The 21,297-nt window shown below is 40.0% G+C and overlaps 1 protein-coding gene across 1 annotated transcript in view; it reads left to right on the top strand.

Annotated features, from left to right (window-relative positions):
* Positions 1-21,297, top strand: part of fra (neogenin protein frazzled) — a 99,541-nt gene that overhangs the window by 60,171 nt on the left and 18,073 nt on the right. Inside the window, 12 exon segments of the mRNA XM_089734490.1 lie at positions 10,181-10,364; positions 11,058-11,188; positions 12,063-12,247; positions 12,966-13,114; positions 13,958-14,058; positions 14,537-14,624; positions 15,099-15,240; positions 17,483-17,649; positions 18,343-18,464; positions 19,323-19,758; positions 20,218-20,341; positions 20,803-20,955. Coding sequence (XP_089590616.1) covers positions 10,181-10,364; positions 11,058-11,188; positions 12,063-12,247; positions 12,966-13,114; positions 13,958-14,058; positions 14,537-14,624; positions 15,099-15,240; positions 17,483-17,649; positions 18,343-18,464; positions 19,323-19,758; positions 20,218-20,341; positions 20,803-20,955 — 1,982 coding nt within the window.

The following is a 21,297-nucleotide window of genomic DNA, read 5'->3' as shown; positions in this document are numbered from 1 at the left end:
GTACAAAGCCTTCGCGTTTCCTCAATCAGCTCTTTATTTGGAACCACTTCCACACGTAATATGATTTGTCAGTCGACTATCGCACCTGAGTGGGATTCGGTAGTGGAGTGATTGAGTTATTTGTACAAGAGAATAGTTTCACGATAAGGATGATAACGATTTCATTTTATAATAAAATATTGTTTTATGAGAAACTAGCCGTACTCGCCCGCTTCGCTGGACCATTTAAAATTAACATTATTATTTATTGTCATTATTATTAGGGAGTCCAACACTCATATAAATATTAGATTAGCCTATCCATTAAGTGCATGTATTTTCTATATGGATACCAAGTTTCACGTCAATCGGATGCATGGTTCATTAGTTATAACGGAACATCCGTAAAAACCACTGTAGATTTATATATTTTACTAGCTGACCCGGCAGACTTTGTAGTGCCTCAATCGATAAATAAAAAACCTAAACTTTTGGTATAAAATAAACTTAAAACAAACAAAAGGAATCCGTCCGACGGGGGACACATTAAAGGAAAAACAAAATTGTTATTTTTATTTAATTCCGAGCATTTTCATATTTATCTATCTTTTAAACCTTCTCTGGACTTCCACAAATCTCCAGCCGTTCTCGAATTTTAGCGAGACTAACGAACAGCAATTCATTTTTAAGATTATGTGAAATTCTCGATACGTAAATACCGGAAATTAATTCTAACTATTTATTATATAACATTCGATCTCTTGTTTGAAAATCTCGACACGGCTGAGCCATGACTACGCATTCTGATATAAACAATTTTCTTTCGAACTCCGTATAACGATCTACTTCGATGATATGCCTGATATTAAATCGATCAATCAAATGTATTTGTCGGAGATGTGTTTTCAATTCGCTCAAGTTGATGATAGCAAAGTTTGAAAACGTGTGCTTCCCTCGGAGCGCGGATTGTTTAATTTCACTGTTCTACGTAGGTACAAAAGTTTGTTTATGGAGGCGGAAAATTGCTTTTGACATATATAGCTAATGAAAAAGTTGTGAAAGCTCTGGGAGCGCTGGGATATGTGTACGCTTTTATCGGATTCGGAGGGTAATTATTTTCGAGTAAATATATAGAATTGTTTGAGAGATGATCCCCTCATCTCCTGTTTATCATCGCACCTCCCGCCATCGGAGCAGAGTTCATCCATATTATCTGGAACCGCTGCGTTCATCCACAGTGCGTTTCCAGAGATCTTTTTTGCCACGTACCATCCGGCTATGGAATGAGCTCCCCTCCACGGTGTTTCCCGAGCGCTATGACATGTCCTTCTTTAAAAGAGGTTTGTGGAAAGTATTAAGCGGTAGGCAGCGGCTCGGCTCTGCCCCTGGCATTGCTGAAGTCCATGGGCGACGGTAACCACTCACCATCAGGTGGGCCGTATGCTCGTCTGTCCGCAATGGCAATAATAATAAAATAAAAAAAGATGTATATGTTTTCTGCTATTTATTCGGCTCATATTCCAGCTGAGGCCGGTAAGTACCTACGTCCTAATTGCGTACGTGACGAAGCGCTTCATTCTAATACAGCATTCGTATATAAAATACCACTGAGTTTCTCTCGCCGGGTCTTCCCAGTGGGTCAGGATTCCGTTCCGGTGGTAGATTTTTCGAAGCACTGCTCTTGCTAGGGCCAGTGTTAGCAAATTCTCTCAAGTTCAGTCCGTGAGCTGACCTACCCATCCGGGCTTAACTGGAATAGCCTCTTAGGCTACCGGCGAATAGGTGGGGGAAAAAGATACGGGTGAGTTGTTTTTGTAACTGAATTGAATTCAATAGCCTTTTATTCAGATCCATATCATATACCTCTAAACGAGCAATTCTTGTATATTAATATCTATATAATCTGAATCTCGGAAACGGCTCCAACGATTTTCATGAAATTTTGTATACAGGGGATTTCGGGGGCGATAAATCGATCTAGCTACGATTCATTTTCAGAAAATGTTGTTTTATTCGTGTTTTCAATAATCAACTCTTCCCGACATCTATTGGCGAATAATAATACTATTTTTCTTAATTGAGGGCAACTAACCGCTTTAAAGTCACAACACTATGCGTTATCAAAAAAAAAACGAGCAAAGCTCGGTCATCACTCAATATAATATATAGTAAACTTAAATTTTATTTAAACCTAAATCTAGCCTATTATTTGAATTTTTCTTATTTTCTGCGGATCTGTTTGCCAATCGACAAAGTCCTCCTCCAACCTTTTCCACTCATGTCTTTCTTGAGCCACTCCGTTCCATGTGACGCTTGCCACTTGTCTTATGTCGTCATCCCATCTTTTTTGCGGTCTACCTTTTTTCCTTTTGCTTTCTCTAGGATACCATCGTGTCACAATTTTGCTCCATTTATCTTTACCTCTAACCATATGCCCTGCCTGTTTTGGCAAAGGCAGATAATAATAAAATGTATTGTTCTTATTTTTCAACTAGCAACAGAACGTTCTCAAAGAAAAATCATTTCGCATTGTACCCGAGCGGCCTAGATTACCCGAAGTCCGCCATTTCCAATCACAGCGAAACCAGAGCGCCGAAACGGTCTTTGACAATTGTCGTTGGTTTTTTCTGGGATAGTCAAAGGGTTCTCGGCCTTTTGTATCTGTACGTAATCTGACATGGATGTTTTGTTGTTTTCGTTTTCGTCGATTTTAAAAAAGATTGGATGGGAAACGAGGCTTTTGCGCTATATCATTAACGGTAAAAGTATGCATGGTTAAAAAGCAAAGTTTGGAATGACCCCACAGACACAGCCCACTGAGTTTCTCGCCTGATCTTCTCAGTGGGTCGCGTTTCCGATCCGGTGGTAGATTCTGCGAAGCACTGCTCTTGCTAGGGTCAGTGTTAGCAATTCTCCGGTTTGAGCCCCGTGAGCTCACCTACACAAGTTAGGGTAAGCTGAAATAGCCTCTCAAGGCTATGAGCATAGGTAGGAAAAAAAATAAAAAATTGTAATGACAAATCTTGGCAAAGGTTAGAATAAAAACGTACTGGCGTCACTCATCAATAAATCCAATGCAAATGACGTGAGCGGCTCCCGTGGTCCATAGACAACACGACGCATTGCGCGCTCACATCCTACACACTCCTCTACCAGTGTATCCTTTATACAGAGAGAGTTTTCAAAATTAATTTATGCGCGTACAACGCAGCTCAGAGATGAACTCCATATCAACCTTCCATGCTTTTTCAAATGACATTTTACAAGTCCTTTTAGTTTCGCGACTGTAGGTACCGTTTTCGCAAATCGCCATTTTAAAGGCCTTTAGAAAAAGGCAAGGGAAAGTCGAGGGCAAAAGATCTCGCGGACGATCTCCAACACGATGGACCGACCTCATAAAATCTGTGACTCACTCCAACATAAATGTTTGCTCTCACTCTGCGAAACATCGTGCCACATGGCGTCGCATCGCGAGAGCATCGGTATCGCAGGATCCGACTGATGCATGACCACGACCACTCTGTCAAGAGTGTACCAATAGGAAGAAGAAGAAAAAATTGAAGTTTGTAATCCCTGCCTCGCAAACTATTAGCCTCTCCTAGGATGGTGTCTAGTGAAGTGACACACACGTGCAAAAACAGACGTGCGGAGGCGGGTCGGTGGAAGTAACACTCGCGTCGACTAACGCGACATGTGCTATTAGAATCATGTCAACAGCCCTTTGCGACTAGTCACATACAGGGTGCTGCGAAAATCTTTATTGATCCTACAGGGTGCTGCTATGCTTAGAATAAATAAAAAAATATTATTTTTTAAACTAAGAATATACGCTTTTATAGAAAATCCAACTAAAAAATAGAAAATAAATTTGAATTAAAAATAATGTAAGAAAAAATAATTTTATTGTAAAAAAGCGTGGGGTGCATGGTATCAGTAGTTATAAATATTTTATGAACAGATATGAGTAGAAGGGTTATTTTGATAATATTCTCAAAGGAACCCCACGCTTTTTTACAAAAAAATATTTTTTTCTTACACTATTTTTAATGCAAATTTATTATTATTTAATATTATTATGATCATTTTTTTTATATTGAATTGTCATCGGTCCTTAATAAGTACACCAATTTCGAGTTAATCCGACGTTTTGAAGGGGGTCAAAATCATGTTCAAAGATTCCGTTACATACTAACATACATACCTCTGAAGCTAATAAAAGTGTATTAAAAATAAAATATGGTTTAGCCTGAAATATTTACAGGTGTAATTCTGAAATTTAGAGAACCAATTTTAACATAATAAGATATAGATTCGCGGTCGCCAGCTGCTGGAAGGAAGTTCACGACATTTTCTGCTCATGATCAGATCAAAGATGTAGAACTGAGATGTCGATAGAGTAGGACTGTAAAGATTTTGGTAGAAAGTCTACACTAATGAATTGTTTTATTTATTATCAGGACTTATTGGCGGGAACGCGAGGAGTGAAGTGATGTGATTTGTTTTATTTTGTCTATTTAGTGTTTCTTCAGGTTTAAATGTGTAATAATGGTGGTTTATTAACTGTTTAATATCCGTGAAAGTGCACAAATGTGGGACAATGAAACAAAACCGCTGGACGTAATTTCTCGGGATCCTCCAAAAAGTCCACTGAAAAAAATCTTAGTAAATGACCACCATTTTACTGAGATTATATTTTATCACATATCATCTCATTTCATTGCATTTAATTTCATTCCAGCTGATTAATGTCTCAAATTAATCATCTTCATTTCATTTCACTCCATAATATCATTTTTCACAAAAATATGAATATCAATTACAATAAGACATGACTTAAAGGTCTCACTTACCAGGTTATAAAATCCCTTAAAAAATATTTATTATCAATTCAACGTTCTCAACTTCGAATTCACTTCATAATATTAACATTTCAAATTGAGCTCGAGAAACCGCATCGCATATCTCTAGTGCTGCACAAGTCTGCAGTAAGTCAGCGTTAGTGCGTCGACACAGTCACTAAGTGTCCTCTGCGATGTGACACAACATGGCCACACTACAATTCAACTAAAATTCTGCGAATTAATTCTGGTACCCGAAGTAAACTCAATCAATTAGGGTTCGAATTGAGGAGAGGCCCCACAATGCTACAATGTAATAAAACCATAGTAGGTTGTTTTTTTATTATTTTATTGCTTAGCTGTGTGGACGAGCTCATAGCCCGCCTGGTGATAAGTGGTTACTGGAGCCCATAGACATCTACAACGTAAATGCGCCACTCACCTTGAGATATAAGTTCTAAGGTATCAGTATAGTTACAACGGCTGCCCCACCCTTCAAACCGAAACGCATTACTGCTTCACGGCAGAAATAGGCAGGGCGGTGGTACCTACCCATGCGGACTCACAAGAGGCAAATTATAATTTTGCAGGTATGTTTTTTTTGGTTGTCCATAGGTACGCTCGCGTTGGAAACTTTAGCTGTGGTTGGAAAGGAAATAATATAAATAAAAATGTATTTGTTTTTTAAATTCGTGTTTCTTTATCTAAAGCAAACGACAGTAGACCGAGGACCGCAGTAGTTCTGTTTAAAATTTAGATCCCCTAAATGTTCTCACAACTCAGCTGTTACTAACCACTCAGTACTGAGCCCATAGAGGTAATAACGCAAGACTGAATTTTATTATCATAGTACTACGGCTGCTCGCCCTTCGAACCAAAACGCACCATTGCTGCACGGGAACATCTGATTACTCCGGCCAATAACAGGTCGCGACATAGAGAGAAGTCGTCGTGGCCTAAAGGATAAGACGTCCGGTGCATTCGTGTTGAAGCGATGCACCGGTGTTCGAATCCCAATACGTACTCAACAAATGTTCACGATTGACTTCCACTGTGAAGGAATAACATCGTGTAATAAAAACCAAACCCGCAAAATAGTAATTTGCGTAATCACTGGTGGTAGGATCTCTTGTGAGTCTGCACGGGTAGGTACCACCACCCCGCCTATTTCCGCCGTGAAGCAGTAATGCGTTTCGGTTCGAAGGGTGGGGTAGCCGTTGTAACTATACTGAGACCTTAGAACTTATATCTCGAGGTAGGTGGCGCATTTACGTTGTAGATGTCTATGGGCTCCAGTAACCACTTAACACCAGGTGGGCTGTGAGCTCGTCCATCCATCTAAGCAATAAAAATAAAAAAAAGATGTAAGCGCTTATTATGCATAGTAAATACACAAAAATGCTCCTCAATTTAACTACACGATGCTGTTACAAAATGATGACACGAGTCGCAAGGCTGGGCGTACCCCTGGTGGCTGAAGTCACCGTCTGACTGCAGGTGGGAGGCGGCACCGCAACCACTAAACTTTCATTTGGATAATGTAGAAGCCGTCTCTGACGAATGGAGTTCGCCTGTTTAATGTTCCAAGCCTTTTAGCGGAGGTTGTTACTTGTTCTGTTATTATGTGGAGCTATTTTCATTCACTGGAAAATACTATTATTGCTCTTAATGGGTAGATTAGGTTATTCCGATTGCTGACGCCCACTTTGACACATCACTACATAGTATAAAACAAAGTCGCTTTCTCTGTCCCTATATCCCTATCTATGCTTTAAATCTTTAAATCTACGCAACGGATTTTGATGCGGTTTTTTTTAATACATAGAGTGATTGAAGAGGAAGGGTTATATGTATAATAACATCCATTAAATACTGGAGAAATCAATAATAAATTACAGTGTACGAAGCGAAGTAATGGGCGGGTCGCTAGTATAGAATAAGCCCTTGAGAAACAAACAGTGGTACGTATCCTTAAATACGCAGGGATGTGAAGGTAGAGGATATCATTGAGGCTTCGTTGTCATGTCACAAGGCGGAAGGTGCCATTCGGTTTGTAATGCATATTAAGTATATATGCACTCTGCCAATCTATGTACATACATATGTATAAGTGTAGAGTGAGCCGCGGGCGGGGTCTCTGTTACGAGCATTTAAAAAAAGTGTGTCAGACTTGTCGGAAATGATCTCATGGACACGATCCACTGATATATCAGTTTCAAAATATATATTGTATCATAAGGAAGAAGTCTACCTACCCCACATCGTCACATCCCGTCAAGAATAACTCCTGACAATAAATCTATATAAGGGTCGCCACCCCATTTATCATTATAAAGCAAATAATACTTAAAAGTTTAAAATGAAAAAAATATATGGTGAATCAAACATCTGCTCTCTATTTGTAGTCTGACGTCTATCGGTTGCGCGTTTCCATTGTACTGGAACGGGGCGACGTTTTTATATATACTAGAGGTCCGCAGTAGTCGAAATTCGACTATAATTAATTGGAATTGTAAGTTTGTACACTATTATGATTGTATTCTATACTTCTATAATCACAAATTTCGCCAAGACTACACTATAAAAGATTATTAATAAAGACAAACAATATTTAATCTATTCTCAATTTGACAACAGACGTCAAGAACAAAAGCTTGACAATAAATAAATAGTATGCATGCGTGTGTGCGTCAAATACATGGTATGTAGTGTGTGTAATGTTTTCTTTATTGATTTAATGTATCTTTTGTGCAATTAAGAATGATATCATACACAAGAAACAGTTTCAAACAAAAATATCGTCCGATTATTCTCGTGTCGTCTGTGCTAATGGTCACGATATATGCATCGCTCGATGCGGGCTGTCGGATGCTACCGATGTTTATTTACGTGTCTATAGGTCAGGATGTGACTCCGATTTTGTTGATCATTGATCAGTCGTAGTGACGTGTCTGGTGTGGTCTGAGGAGTTGACCGGTACCACGCATACAGATATATTCCTGTTACCACGAAGACTTAAGCAGTCGATAAATCCCTAATTAACTCATTTGTTAAATGAACGCTAAGTTTTTTTTTTATTATTACTCTTTTTTTATTTATTGCTTAGATGGGTGTACGAGCTCACAGGCCACCCGGTGTTAACTGGTTACTGGAGCCCATAGACATCTACGCCACCCACCTTGAGTTATAAGTTTTACAGTCTCAAGTATAGTTGCAACGGTTGCCCTTCAAGCCGAAACGCATTACTGCTTCACGGCGGAAATAGGCAGGGTGGTCGTACCTTCCCGCGCGGACTCACAAGAGATCCTACCACCAGTAATTACGCAAATTATGATTTTGCGGATTTGATTTTTATTACACGATGTTATTCCTTCACCGTGGAAGTCAATCGTGAACATTTGTTGAGTACTAATTTCATTAGAAAAATTGGTACTGCCTGCGATTCGAACACCGGTGCATCGCTCAACACGAATGCACCGGACGTCTTATCCTTTAGGCCAAGACGACTTCAAACTGCCCTTGTAGGCAGATGAGCATACGGCCCACCTGATGGGGAGTGGTTACCCATGGACTTCAGCAATACCAGGGGCAGAGCCAAGCCGCTGCCTACCGTTGCGTAAGTGAAATCGTGTCACCACAGTGCGTGTCACCGACCTCCTTGAGACATGAGGCCGAAGTTTCAAGCATATTGTATGTTTATAACGACTATCCAACCCTTTAGAGCGATATGCATGTATGTTTAGCTGCAGAAATAGGCCCGGCATATGTTATACATACTATATACAAATAGGCATACATTGGATCACGACTATCCTTCCCTTCACAACCGATCGTTGACATTTTCATCAACAGCAAACGGTTACCAGCTCAACATCCACCATATAACACTTTTAGCCAATAAAACAATGAGCTCGTGACTTGGTGGTATCACCCGGGCCTCGAGATCGTAGGCACGAGACTGATGCTAGTGGTTTCAAGTTTTTAATACGCTTTTATAAGCTTCAGACGTATGTAGGTATGTTAGTATGTAACGGAATATTTGAACATGGTTTTGACCCCGGATTTGTCTGATTAACTCGAAATTTGTCTGTTGGATTCGCCTGAACTGTTATCTCAGATTTCATTAAACATTAAATTTAGTGCTCGGAGGGTCAACCAAAACAATTTGTTTGCATTGCTAATTTATAAAAACAATATATCTTATTATAATCCCATTACCCGAATGTGTCGTACCTATAACGAACTGGCAAAGTCGTCACCTGAGTTAGATATTTTTACTTGTAGGCTAGTTACGTTTAGAAAAATGTTCAAGGGCATCCTCCACTTTATTAATAGGTAGGTTAATGTAATTGTTTAATGTACTATATTGTGAATAATTTTTTTTTTTCTTCCTTACATTATTCGTTAGATTAGTTTTTGTTATTGTGTTGTTTTGTCATAATTGTAAGGAACATTTTTATACAAATTCAGCACTATATGTCTTGTTTTGTCGTGCGCACATGTCTTATGTTGCAAGCCAGATTTTGTTTCTTTTTATTTGTGTTTTTTGTGTATCTTTAGCTTGTGATGTGTGTTGTGAGCCTAATAAAATAAATAAATAAAATAAAAATAAAATTTGGCATACTTATTATGGATCAATGACAATTCAATATTAAAAAAATATATTGAAATAATTGAAATTCAACTAAATAATGAAAAATAAATAATAGTTTCAAAAAACTACAAAAATTACGCTTTTATAGAAAATAGAAAATAAATTGTAATAAATTTAAATTAAAAGTAGTGTAAGAAAAATTGATTTTATTGTAAAAAAAAAGCGTGTGGTGCGTGGTCAGTAGTTATAAATATTTTATGAACAGTTATGAGTAGAAGAATTATTTTGATAATATCCTGAAAAACTCCCCACGCTTTTTTTTACAATATAATCATTTTTTCTTACACTATTTTTAATTCAAACTTATTTAAAAAAAAACTATGTTTAGTTGGATTTTCTATAAAAGCGTATTTTTTTAGTTTTTGTAAACTATTATTTATTTTAAGTCATGTCTCACGTGACATCTGTTCAGGAGCTCTCACGACTTCCTAATATTTTGTTTACTTTGACAATTCATTACTATTCAATGACGTGTGAGGTTACCCTGCCTATTTCTGCCATGAAGCAATAATGCGTTTCGGTTTGAAGGGTAGGGCAGCCGTTGTAACTATACTGAGATCTTAGAACTTATATCTCAAGGTGGATGGCGCATTTACGTTGGAGATTTCTATGGGCTTCAGTAACCACTTAACACCAGGTGGGCTGTGAGCTCGTCCACTCATCTAAGCAATAAAAAAAAAAACTTACCCGGGTACTTGTTTAATTCCAGGAGGAGAAGAGGATCCCGGAGTGAAGTTCACGACGGAGCCAAGCGATGCAGTGGTCCTTCCCGGTGAAGATGCGTTGCTTCTCTGCGCGGCTGCTTCCAAGCTGCCCGTGCGTCTGGCGTGGCGGTACAGCGCCAGTTCCCTGCCCACCAGAGACCACGGCGTCTCTATTAGCGATAAGTCCAGGTACGTCAAATATGGAAATCATCGAAATACAGCGACGCTCATTGTGTCCTTAACTAGCTTTCATATCTGCGAGCTTGTCGTCAATTTGTTATTCAGTTATTGACTATTCAGGTTACTTCGGATTTCTTACATCTGTACTAATATTGTAAAGCTGAAGAGTTTGCTTGAACGCGCTAATCTCAGGAACTACTGGTCCGATTTGAAAAATTCTTTCAGTGTTAGATAGCCCATTTATTGAGGAAGGCTATAGGCTATATAACATCACGCTAAGACCAATAAAAGCAGAGCACCAATAAATAATGTTTCAAAATCGGGGATTTTTTCCTTTTTGAGAGCTTCCGCTGCGTGCGCTGCAGAAACGGTTAAAGTTACGCTAAAATAATGTATGACAGAATTGTCCCCTTTAAAAGATCTTAAAAAGAGTCTGCGACAGCATATGTCTATATGTTAAGGTTGGCTCACTATGACGTTTTTTATGCTAACCAAATTGTTTTAAAATAAAGCATTATTTGTGAACTATTCCACGCGGACGAAGTCGCGAGCAAAGTTTAGTTATTCATATTTATAAAGAACAATCCAATATCCTAAGAGTTTTAAAGCGATATCTAACATTCGCGAGAGCCTCGAGTATAGATATACCATCGGGCGTCAGTCAGTCAGGTCGGGTCTGACCAATTATACCTGAACTTGCAGGAAGCAACTCCTCAACGGCTCCCTTCTGATAGAGAGCATGACGGCGTCCTTGGCGGGCCAGTACCAGTGTGTGGCCACCGTGGACGGTATCGGTACCATCGTCTCAAGAGCCGCCACCGTGTTCTTAGCTGGTAAGGGATTTTTGTTATATATTCATCATTAGTACAGATTCTGACCCACACTTTGAATTGTTTTAGAAATAATGATTTTGGCATTCATCGATCTATTCAAAAATTATAAAGTAGATACTAGTTTTATTATTTATTGTCATTATTATTAGGGAATCCAATACTCATATAAATATTAGCATATCCATTAAGTACATGTATTTCTACATGGTTACCAAGTTTCAAGTCAATCGGATGCATGGTTCAGTAGTTATAACAAAACATCGGTAAAAACCGCTGTAGACTTATATATTAGTATAGATAGGCTGGCCTATCTGATGTTAAGTGTTAACTCGTCTAAAAGCTATGATGACGCGGATTTTACAGGTCATATACGCTCATAGGTATGTCCTTAGCTCGAGTGCGCACTGGATGGTACACGATGCGAACTACTCCAATGTTCACATCTTTTATTTATCACTTGCAAAATTAAGAAATGGAATTTTGGAATATTTCGTAAAGTTATTTAGGTCCGATTTATAGTTGTACAATACTAGTATTAGTAGTATTAATCACCTTTCTGTTTTTTATCACCATCTAGTCATGGGCTGTTTTAATGGTAGCAACTTGTTTGATTGTTATTTGCATATCTTTAATATACTTCGCTCATGTATCTTACTGTTGGCTTCACAAATCAATAAATAAAATCAAATCAAAATGATGAATAAAGAAATAAGTAGAATGACGGTCCCCAGCCGTCAGCACGCAGCATGCGGTGCTGTCCAATCCAACCCAACGTAAAGGTACAATAATTAAATTCATGTAGATTGTAAAGCTCTACGGTAACCATGCAAACGTTTCATGGTTATGATGGTTATGGTGTTCTCTTCATTGACAGAGGTGCCAGTGTTGTCGGGCACCCCGCGCAGCGTGCTGTCCGCGGTGGGGGGCGTGGCGCTGCTGCCGTGCGGGATACAGGCCCCGCCGAGACTGGCCCTCAGAGTCGTGCCCGCCGCCAACACCGACAGGAGGGCGTACGGCGCCGCCAAGCTACTCAACACTCCGCCCCTCCTCAAACTCAATGTAAGTGATTCATACAGGATCCGAAGGTCAAGAGATAGGAACGAACATTGAACAACAACCTAACGGTTGGCAGCGGCCTGGCATTGCTGAAGTCCATGGGCAACGGTAATCACTCACCGTCAGGTGGGCTTGTACACTCGTCTGCCTACAAGGCCAATAAAAAAAAAACATTGACAATTTATACAACAGAACCCGAGGAAATCATTCTTACGACCCTTCTTATTTCACATTGCCTATAATAAACAGCATCATAGTCGGTTACTCTTGGCAGAGCAGTCGTGGTTATATGCAATCCTTGCTTATTATAATATAACTAGCTGACCCGGCAGACTTCGTAGTGCCTCAATCGATAAATAAAAGACAAAAGGAATCCGTCCGACGGGGGACACATCAAAGGGAAAACAAAATTGTTATTTTTATTTAATTCCGAACATTTTCATATTTATCTAAACCTTTTAAATCTTCTCCGGACTTCCACAAATAATTCAAGACCAAAATTAGCTAAATCGGTCCAGCCGTTCTCGAGTTTTAGCGAGACTAACGAACAGCAATTCATTTTTATATATATAGATAGATAATACTTTATATAAAAACACTTGGTGAAGACAATATGGAATGTCCAACAACTGGTCTAAAACAATGAACGATACGTTTTATCACAAGTGCCACAATACTAGTAAACTTGCGGCTAGACGCACTAACCATGACCGGTCTCTAGGTGACCTGGTTAAAGAACGGCTCCCCGGTCCGCACGGAGAGCGCCCGCGTCTCCATCACGCCCAGCGGAGCCTTGGAGATAGAGCCGCTGCGGCACCACGACGCCGCCTCCTACAGATGTCGTGTTTCTATCACACCTCATCTATATCGGTAAGCAATATCAGCATACTGATCTCCCTGTTTAATAATGTGACTCCTGTCTTCTCGAGCCACTTTTCTTTTCCTACCTAAGCTGATAGCCTTGAGAGGCTATATCAGCGTAACTTTAACTAGTAGGTGAGCTGACGGGGTTCACACCTGACGACGCTGCTAACACGAACCCTAGCAAGAGTCGTGCTTCGCAGAATCTACCACCGGATCGGAAACGCGACCCACTGAGAAGATTCTAGCCACCTACTTCGCCATTATCTATAGTAGTAGTAGTAGTAGTAGTATTTCCTATCGAATAGTATCGGTAGTATGTTCGGAAACCTATTTCTAAAGCAAGACGATCACGTTTTCGCATCACCGAGGACGCTTGTGTGTGTGTAGCACCGAGGGTTCTTACACACACTTCAATTAGTCCGTCATGTAATTATGGTTATCCTCAAGGCGTTTGTATCATATTACTGTACATATATAACGGGTTCGCCGAAAGTTCTTAGAGGTCTTTGAGGAATCTTTGAGGAACATTCAGGTTGGGGAAGGGGGGTTAGGGAAGACTGAAGTCCTTTTTTGTTGGCGTTTATAAAATATGACTTCACTAGCGACCCGCCCTCGCTTCGCTTCGGAAACTGTAACTTATTATTGATTTCTCCACTATTTAATGAATGTTATTATAAATATAAACCTTCCTCTTCAATCACTCTATCTATTAAAAAAACCGCATCAAAATCCATTGTGTAGTTTTAAAGATTTAAGCATACATAGGGACAGAGAGATGTAGGGACAGAGAAAGCGACTTTGTTTTATACTATGTAGTGATAATGAGTTGATTTAATTCTGTATCTACAGGGTAAGCGATGAGATAGAGCTACGCGTGAGTGCTGACACTCCCAACACGGAGGCGGCCCCCAGGTTCGTCGCGATGCCGCAATCCCTCACTGTCATGGAAGGTCAGGAAATATACACGTAGTACTGGTTGCTGGTAGGCAATGATACAACAGACATTTTATTAGGGAACTCATTCGATCTCATGTTTAAGGTAATTCATGTAAGTGTCCATGGGCAAGTGCTGAGCACTAAGTGCAGTACGAGACTGCTCGGTCAACTTCTGATATAAATAAATAAAACCTTCTTCAACCCGTGTCCTCGTAATGCTGGGTGTAGGTCTCTTAAAATGCACTCAATTTTTTTAAATTCTGTTTATCCATCAATACATAAAATAGTCGACTACAAGTACCAAGTTGAATGAGTGCTCCCGTTAAGAGTGAACCCTGGACACATGGTTTCTCAACCATACACCGGTACAGCAATAAACATGATTCAACCTTAATAATGTTGTTGCAAACGAGAACCTAGGTTCCATATAACTGGCCAATTGTACTCCACCCCTGATCGAGACCGCCCCAGTAACAATCGCGGTTGTCGCAGGCGGCTCCGCGACCCTGGACTGCGCCGCCATCGGGAACCCTAAACCAGAGATCATTTGGCTCAACAACGGAGTCGCTATCGACTTGAGGTGTGTTGCACTATCTCCAACTGCTTTTTACTATCTTTATCTTCGTTAACATAAATTAATACTAAATAAAAAATTATTTGTTTATTCAAATTAACTCTACTGGTGGTAGAACCTCTTGTGAGTCCGCGTGGGTAGATACCACCACCGCGCCTATTTCTGCTGTGAAGCAGTAATGCGTTTCGGTTTGAAGGGTGGGGCAGTCGTTGTAACTATACTTGAGATCTTAGAATTTGTATCTTAAGATGGGTGGCGCATTTTCGTCGTAGATGTCTATGGGCTCCAGTAACCACTTAACACCAGGTGGGCTGTGAGCTCGTTCACCCATAGCAAGCAATAAAAAAAAACTCTGCATTTACTATTTAATACTGATTTTGGCATGCTTGTTATTAATTTTGTCTTAACTTAAATGAAATTGATTAAAATAATTAGAAATAGTTGGAAGGGTTGATATGGATGTCCATTGGTTGCGCGCAGCGACCTGGACTCGCGGCTGTACCTGGTGGGGTCGGGCTCGCTGCGGCTGCGGGCGGCGCGCGCGGGGGACGCCGGCGCCTACACGTGCCGCGCCCACAGCCGCCTCGACTCCAGCGACCACACCGCGCACCTGCACGTGCTGGTCGGTACACACGCGCCCTACATACATAAACTGTCTTATCCATGTTTATCCGTCTTTGCACCTTAAAATTAAACTGATAATCTAAGGAAACTCGATAGAAGAGTATTAAAATTATAATGAAAGTGGCATCTGTGACAGAGAAGCTGAGAAGTGCGCGTTTGGGATGGTATGAACATGTGATGAGACGAAATGAAAATGAGGTTGGTAAAAAAATGTTAACTATGAATGTGGAAGGATATAGAGGAAGAGGTAGACTTAAGAAGAAATGGATGGATTGCGTGAAAGACGATATGGGTAAGAGGGGAGTGAGCGAAGAAATGGTATATGATAGAAGAGTATGGAAGAAGAAAACATGTTGCGCCGACCCCAGGTGACTGGGAGAAGGGCAGGATGATGATGATTGTAACTGTTTTATTGTTGGTCATTGTAGGGACACAGTTTAGAAGCGTATGCGGTTTTGTACATCGCTTGCATTGGTCAGTCGTACATAGCCCACCCGACACGTTAGACACTTGTGACAATATACGGAGAGTAAATAGGAACTAACTTGTTTTATTAATAAAGGGCAGTTAACACCCTTTACATTGCATCAGTAACCGTACAGTTATCCTTCTTTGTACCTTAAAATGAAAGTGATAATCTAAAGAAAACTCAATAGAAGGCCATTTCAATTTTAATGACCACATTGTGCTATCGGAAGTTAAGTCGAACTTTAGTAGTATACAGTCATATTCGCACCGGTTGTGTATCCGTAGCTCGTCGGACTCCGCGAGTACACTGTGGTCACGCACATTTCTCAGAGTTCGAATTGTAAATGACCACGGGCGCGTGACCAAGTATCCGAGTGTCTGGACATGAGACTGAGCCAAGCATTTCACTGTGCCGCTGACCGACAAAAGTGGCTACAAATTACAAAAAAAACTAAATGTGTGCAATTCACACGTGGTAGAAGTGAAACCTTCCAAAATTAAAATACAATTATCCTAAACGTCTTAAGTATATGTAAAATTTTGTCATTAGTAAATAATTGTAAGGTAGCGCCCTCTGTGAATTGATATTTTAATTTCACGTATAATCCTAAATTAACAAGAGCTTTCATACACACGCTAGTATTAAAAAATCTCACAGATGGCGCTGTATTAAATAGTATGTATATTTCTGTCTCATTCTGTGCTGGCTTCATTCTACACATTTTTGTATTTGTGTCTCTTACCTGTCGTTTTTCCGTTGCATCCGGTTTGAAATCACAACGATTCTAAAGAAGTTTTCACTTCAAAAATGTCGGAGGCGGACGCATCACGATGATCAGCCATGAGCGATCGACTGAAAGAGGAGGAGGAATCACTGATATAGAACGTCTCAATTATTCATTGATGTCTGTAGCGGCATTAGATTTTCCGCACTTGAAATTTCTATTGAATTTTGTGGACTTAAGATTTCAATGAAATTAATGAATGCGTTTTTTGAGAAACTAGTTGACGTGTGTATTTCTGATTCTGTAATGGTATAGTTTGTAAGGATAGTGTCAGGGAACAATATTCTGAATTAATTGCAACCACACACATTTCTGGCGTCACACACAGCTCGATAATTCTATTGGTGGCGAAAATTAAATATATATATAATGTATTATTTTATTTTCATCAAAACTCAGTTTAGCTTAGTAAAACTATAGCACAAATTGAGTTGCTCTATAAAGAGAAACAACATTTAAAGCTATTGCTTCACCACTTTTTTATGTTTTTTATATTTCAAAATCCCAAATTGCTTTTATATTTCTAATGTTTCTTCTTCTGATGTTTCAATATTCAAAATTCAATTTAGGTAATCTTTATAACATACTAGCTGACCCGGCAGACTTCGTAGTGCCTAAACCTAAGCCTTTGTGTAAAATAAACTTAAAACAAACAAAAAGAATCCGTCCGACGGGGGACACATCAAAGGAAAAACAAAATTGTTATTTTTATTTAATTCCGATCATTTTCATATTTATTTAACTTTTAAACCTTCCCTGGACTTCCACGAATAATTCAAGACCAAAATTAGCCAAACCGGTCCAGCCGCTCTCGAGTTTTAGCGAGACTAACGAACAGCAATTCATTTTTATATACATATATAGATTAAATTCATTTAAGATAAATCGTATAGAGATTACATAGATACAATAATTCCAAAGATCGACTTCCTCAGCATGGCAGATGCGTGGACAATGTCGTGTAAATAGTAGATGTAATGAACCCAGACCCCGCCCCGGGTGTGGCTGCCGAGCGGCGCGGTGGGGGCGGCGCGGGCGCGCGGTGACGTCACGCTGCGGTGTGACGTCAGAGGGCGGCCGGCGCCCGCCGTGGCCTGGCTCAAGGACGGAGACCTGCTGACGCCGAACAACCACGACATAGCGCTCTTGGACGGGTCAGTACAGACTCTACTAAACATTTCCTTAAAGAAACTGAGTTAGATTTTTTTTATTGCCCTTCTAGGCAGACGAGCATACCACCTGATGGTGAGTGGTTACCGTCGCCCGTGGACTTAAGCAATGCCAGGGGCAGAGCCAAACCCCTGCCTACCGCAAAATGCTTACCTTAGATGGATATAATCTGCAAAATGTTATTTACTTGTCACTTTAATAAAGTCGTCGTGGCCTAACGGATAAGACGTCCGGTGCATTCTTGTTGAAGCGATGCACCGGTGTTCGAATCCCGCAGGCGGGTACCAATTTTTCTAATGAAATACGTACTCAACAAATGTTCACGATTGACTTCCACGGTGAAGGAATAACATCGTGTAATAAAAATCAAACCCGAAAAATTATAATTTGCGTTATTACTGGTGGTTGGACCTCTTGTGAGTCCGCACGGGTATGTGCCTATTTCTGCCGTGATGCAGTAATGCGTTTCGGTTTGAAGGATGGGGCAGCCGTTGTAACTATACTTGAGACCTTAGAACTTATATCTCAAGGTGGGTGACGCATTTAAGTTGTAGATGTCTATGGGCTCCAGTAACCGATTAACACCAGGTGGGCTGTGAGCTCGTCCACCCATCTAAGCAATAGAAAAAAGAATGTTTGTTCTGCCCAATGCAAGTACAATATCTAACTCCGCACAGATCGTCTCTTCGCATACAAGGCGTGCTGAATGTAGACTCTGGCATGTTCCAATGCTTCGCGACCTCCTCCGCCGGGTCGGCCACCGGCTCCCTGCGACTCGTGGTGCTGCCCCCGGACGACGGTCAGTTAAATATTTAGCTAAGATTCAACAGTTTCAATTTATTTTGCACATTTGAAAATTCAGCCATCAGTGACTTACTTCAATTTTAAAAGTCATGATATCATTTTCGTAACAACCATTCTATAATTATGTGTTTTCACACATTAATCAGTATATCTCATCATAAGTTCTCATCCATATGGCTGACATCTGGTTTCAGTTTATATATTAGTTAAATGATAAGTATATATATACTACATGGGTAGAATCGTGTTCATTAAACTGTCCATAAAAGAACAAAACTATTCGGTCCATTGGATTAGTCTTGTATCAAAGATGTGACATTCCATTTAATTAACTAGGGCTTAAACTGTGTATATTGTGCTTAACTATTTCGTGCTTTGACTGTTACTTGTTTACATCTTAAGGGATCACTCATTAATTATGTATTTGGTTTCAGACCTCTACATTATTTTATTTCGGGAGAGGAAGTAGAGTAAAACCTATTCTTACGTAATGTTGTACAATTAGCAATATGCGTTAGTATGAACGAAAAGCTTATGTTTATAAACTAAAAATCTTCATTGTTTGTCAAATTATGAATATTATTATAGTAGTGTGTATTATTATTAGTGTATGATATTCTACTAAACATAAGCCCTGGATAACATTTTACGTAAGGAGAGGTAAGGAGATAAGAGTCTTATGTGACCTTGGATCAAGAGTAATCAAAACAGCTAAAATCGTCTTCACGTAATTAATAATGGGTCACTAAACTTAAAATCAGTGTCATATTTATGATATATTTACAAAAAAATACTTTATAACTACCATTTTTCACTGTCATATCATAGTTTCTCCATTCATTTTCATTTCCAGAATTCACTCCCAAACGTTCACAGGCACCACTAACCACAAGCATATCGTCTCGATACGATAACACAAATTCGACTCAGGATATCTTCAACAGTTTGGTTTCTTCAGATCCTTCACAGGATTTCGATTCAAACTTCCCCGAGGATGTCGATGACCCCGATTTTTTGGGTGAAACATCCTCGGCCTACACACTGACCCCCGAATTGAAATTATATGGAACTCCGGACCCAGATCTAATCGAAAATTCTTTACACGCTGCTAAAGGAATGGATCTCGATTTGCTTAAAAAGGGCAACGCGAGTATAGTCTCTCCGCCGAGGGCGTTAAGGGCGGTTATCGTGAAACATAGATTTGTGACCCTGAGTTGGGATGAACCGGAACGCAATAGCGGGGACGTGGTCGGGTACGCAGTCATGTACAGGGTTAAGGGGAGCGAAAGGTTAGTACTTAGCGATATACAAATCAGTTAGTCTTATAATCTCACATTTAGTAGATACGCCTCAGTAGAGCTGGTAAGTGTGGGAATAAGTCGTAATTGTATGGCCTGCCTTGCCATCATTCACAGACATCGGTCAAGCCATACGCATCCGCACTGCCGAGTTGTTACAAATATATTTTCTCCTCGAAACCATTTCAACAGGGATTTCCTATTTTAAAGAAAGTAATATAAACTATAATACTGGATAATCCCAAATGAAGCAGTTTTATGAGATTAAAAGTGTCAACAACCAATTGCATATACCCTTCGTAAAATAAGAGAAATATTAAAACAGACGGAGTGCCGACTAAGTCGACGATGTCTGATTCCGCCAGTTGACATGTTAATATTAATCTCAACCTTTAAATTAGAGTGAACCATATTTTATCTCTTAGTGCTACAGTATAGTAATTATTCCAGAGAGCGAATATCCCGCGGAGGAGCACAGAAACATGAGATGAACATAGCGTCACTACAACCGAACACGACCTATCAATTCGCGGTGGTCGCGTACACCGCGGGCGGGGCCTCGCCCCCCACCCAGGCAAGTCCACTCCACTCCACTTCTGTCTAGTTCTTCACATCTTGATATTCAGTCTCTGCTTTCATCGAGTAGTTTAAAACAAAACCTCATATTAGTATGTGTGTATATAAAATATTCGTTGATCTCTATTGATTCAATTAAATTTATTTTAATTGCAAACGGATATACATTTGACTTAATATTACTGTATTTAATAATCCTAATTGCCTTTAAATTATGAAAAACGTACTAAGCCGCTATCGAAGGAATTCCCGGTAACAGACTAACTTTGAGGTGCCATACGACAAACAATGGTGCCATACTTAATTCGGACATGTAGTCTGAGGTCACTGCATCAGCGCACTAGAGCCGGTAGCGGTCGTAGAAGATGCATTATACATATCTATTAAGAACAACCACATGGCGAACGAGGAATTAGACTTTTGTTTAGCTAAAAACAAGTCCTAAATCCATTATTGCAGATCATAGAAGTACACACTCCCGAGGAAGAGTTAACATTCGGACCTCCGCTGTCGGTGACCGCTGAGGCCACCGGTCCCCACTCCGTGCGGGTGGCGTGGTCTCCCCCCGTGGCCCTGTCTCCTCCTGACAACTACACGCTGCTCTACACCGAAGTAAGTAACGGCCCACTTCTGTAGCGTAACACTGTCTCTGGTTGAATAGCAGAAGAATGTTAGAGTTGGTTTTTTTTATTGCTTAGATTGGTATACGGGCTCACAGCCCACCTGGTGTTAAGTGGTTACTAAAACCCATAGACATCTACAACGTAAATGCGCCACCCAGCTTGAGATATAAGTTCTTAGGTCTCAGTATAGTTACAACGGCTGCCCCGCCCTTCAAACCGAAACGCATTACTGCTTCACGGCAGAAATAGGTGGGGTAGTGGTACCTACCCGTGCGGACTCACAAGAGGTCCTAACACCAGTAATTACGCAAATTATAATTTTGCGGGTTTG

Source organism: Bombyx mandarina, chromosome 02, assembly GCF_030267445.1.
Source record: "Bombyx mandarina strain Sakado chromosome 02, ASM3026744v2".
NCBI classification, from domain to species: Eukaryota; Metazoa; Arthropoda; class Insecta; order Lepidoptera; family Bombycidae; genus Bombyx; species Bombyx mandarina.
This window is presented reverse-complemented; position numbering and strand designations above follow the sequence as displayed.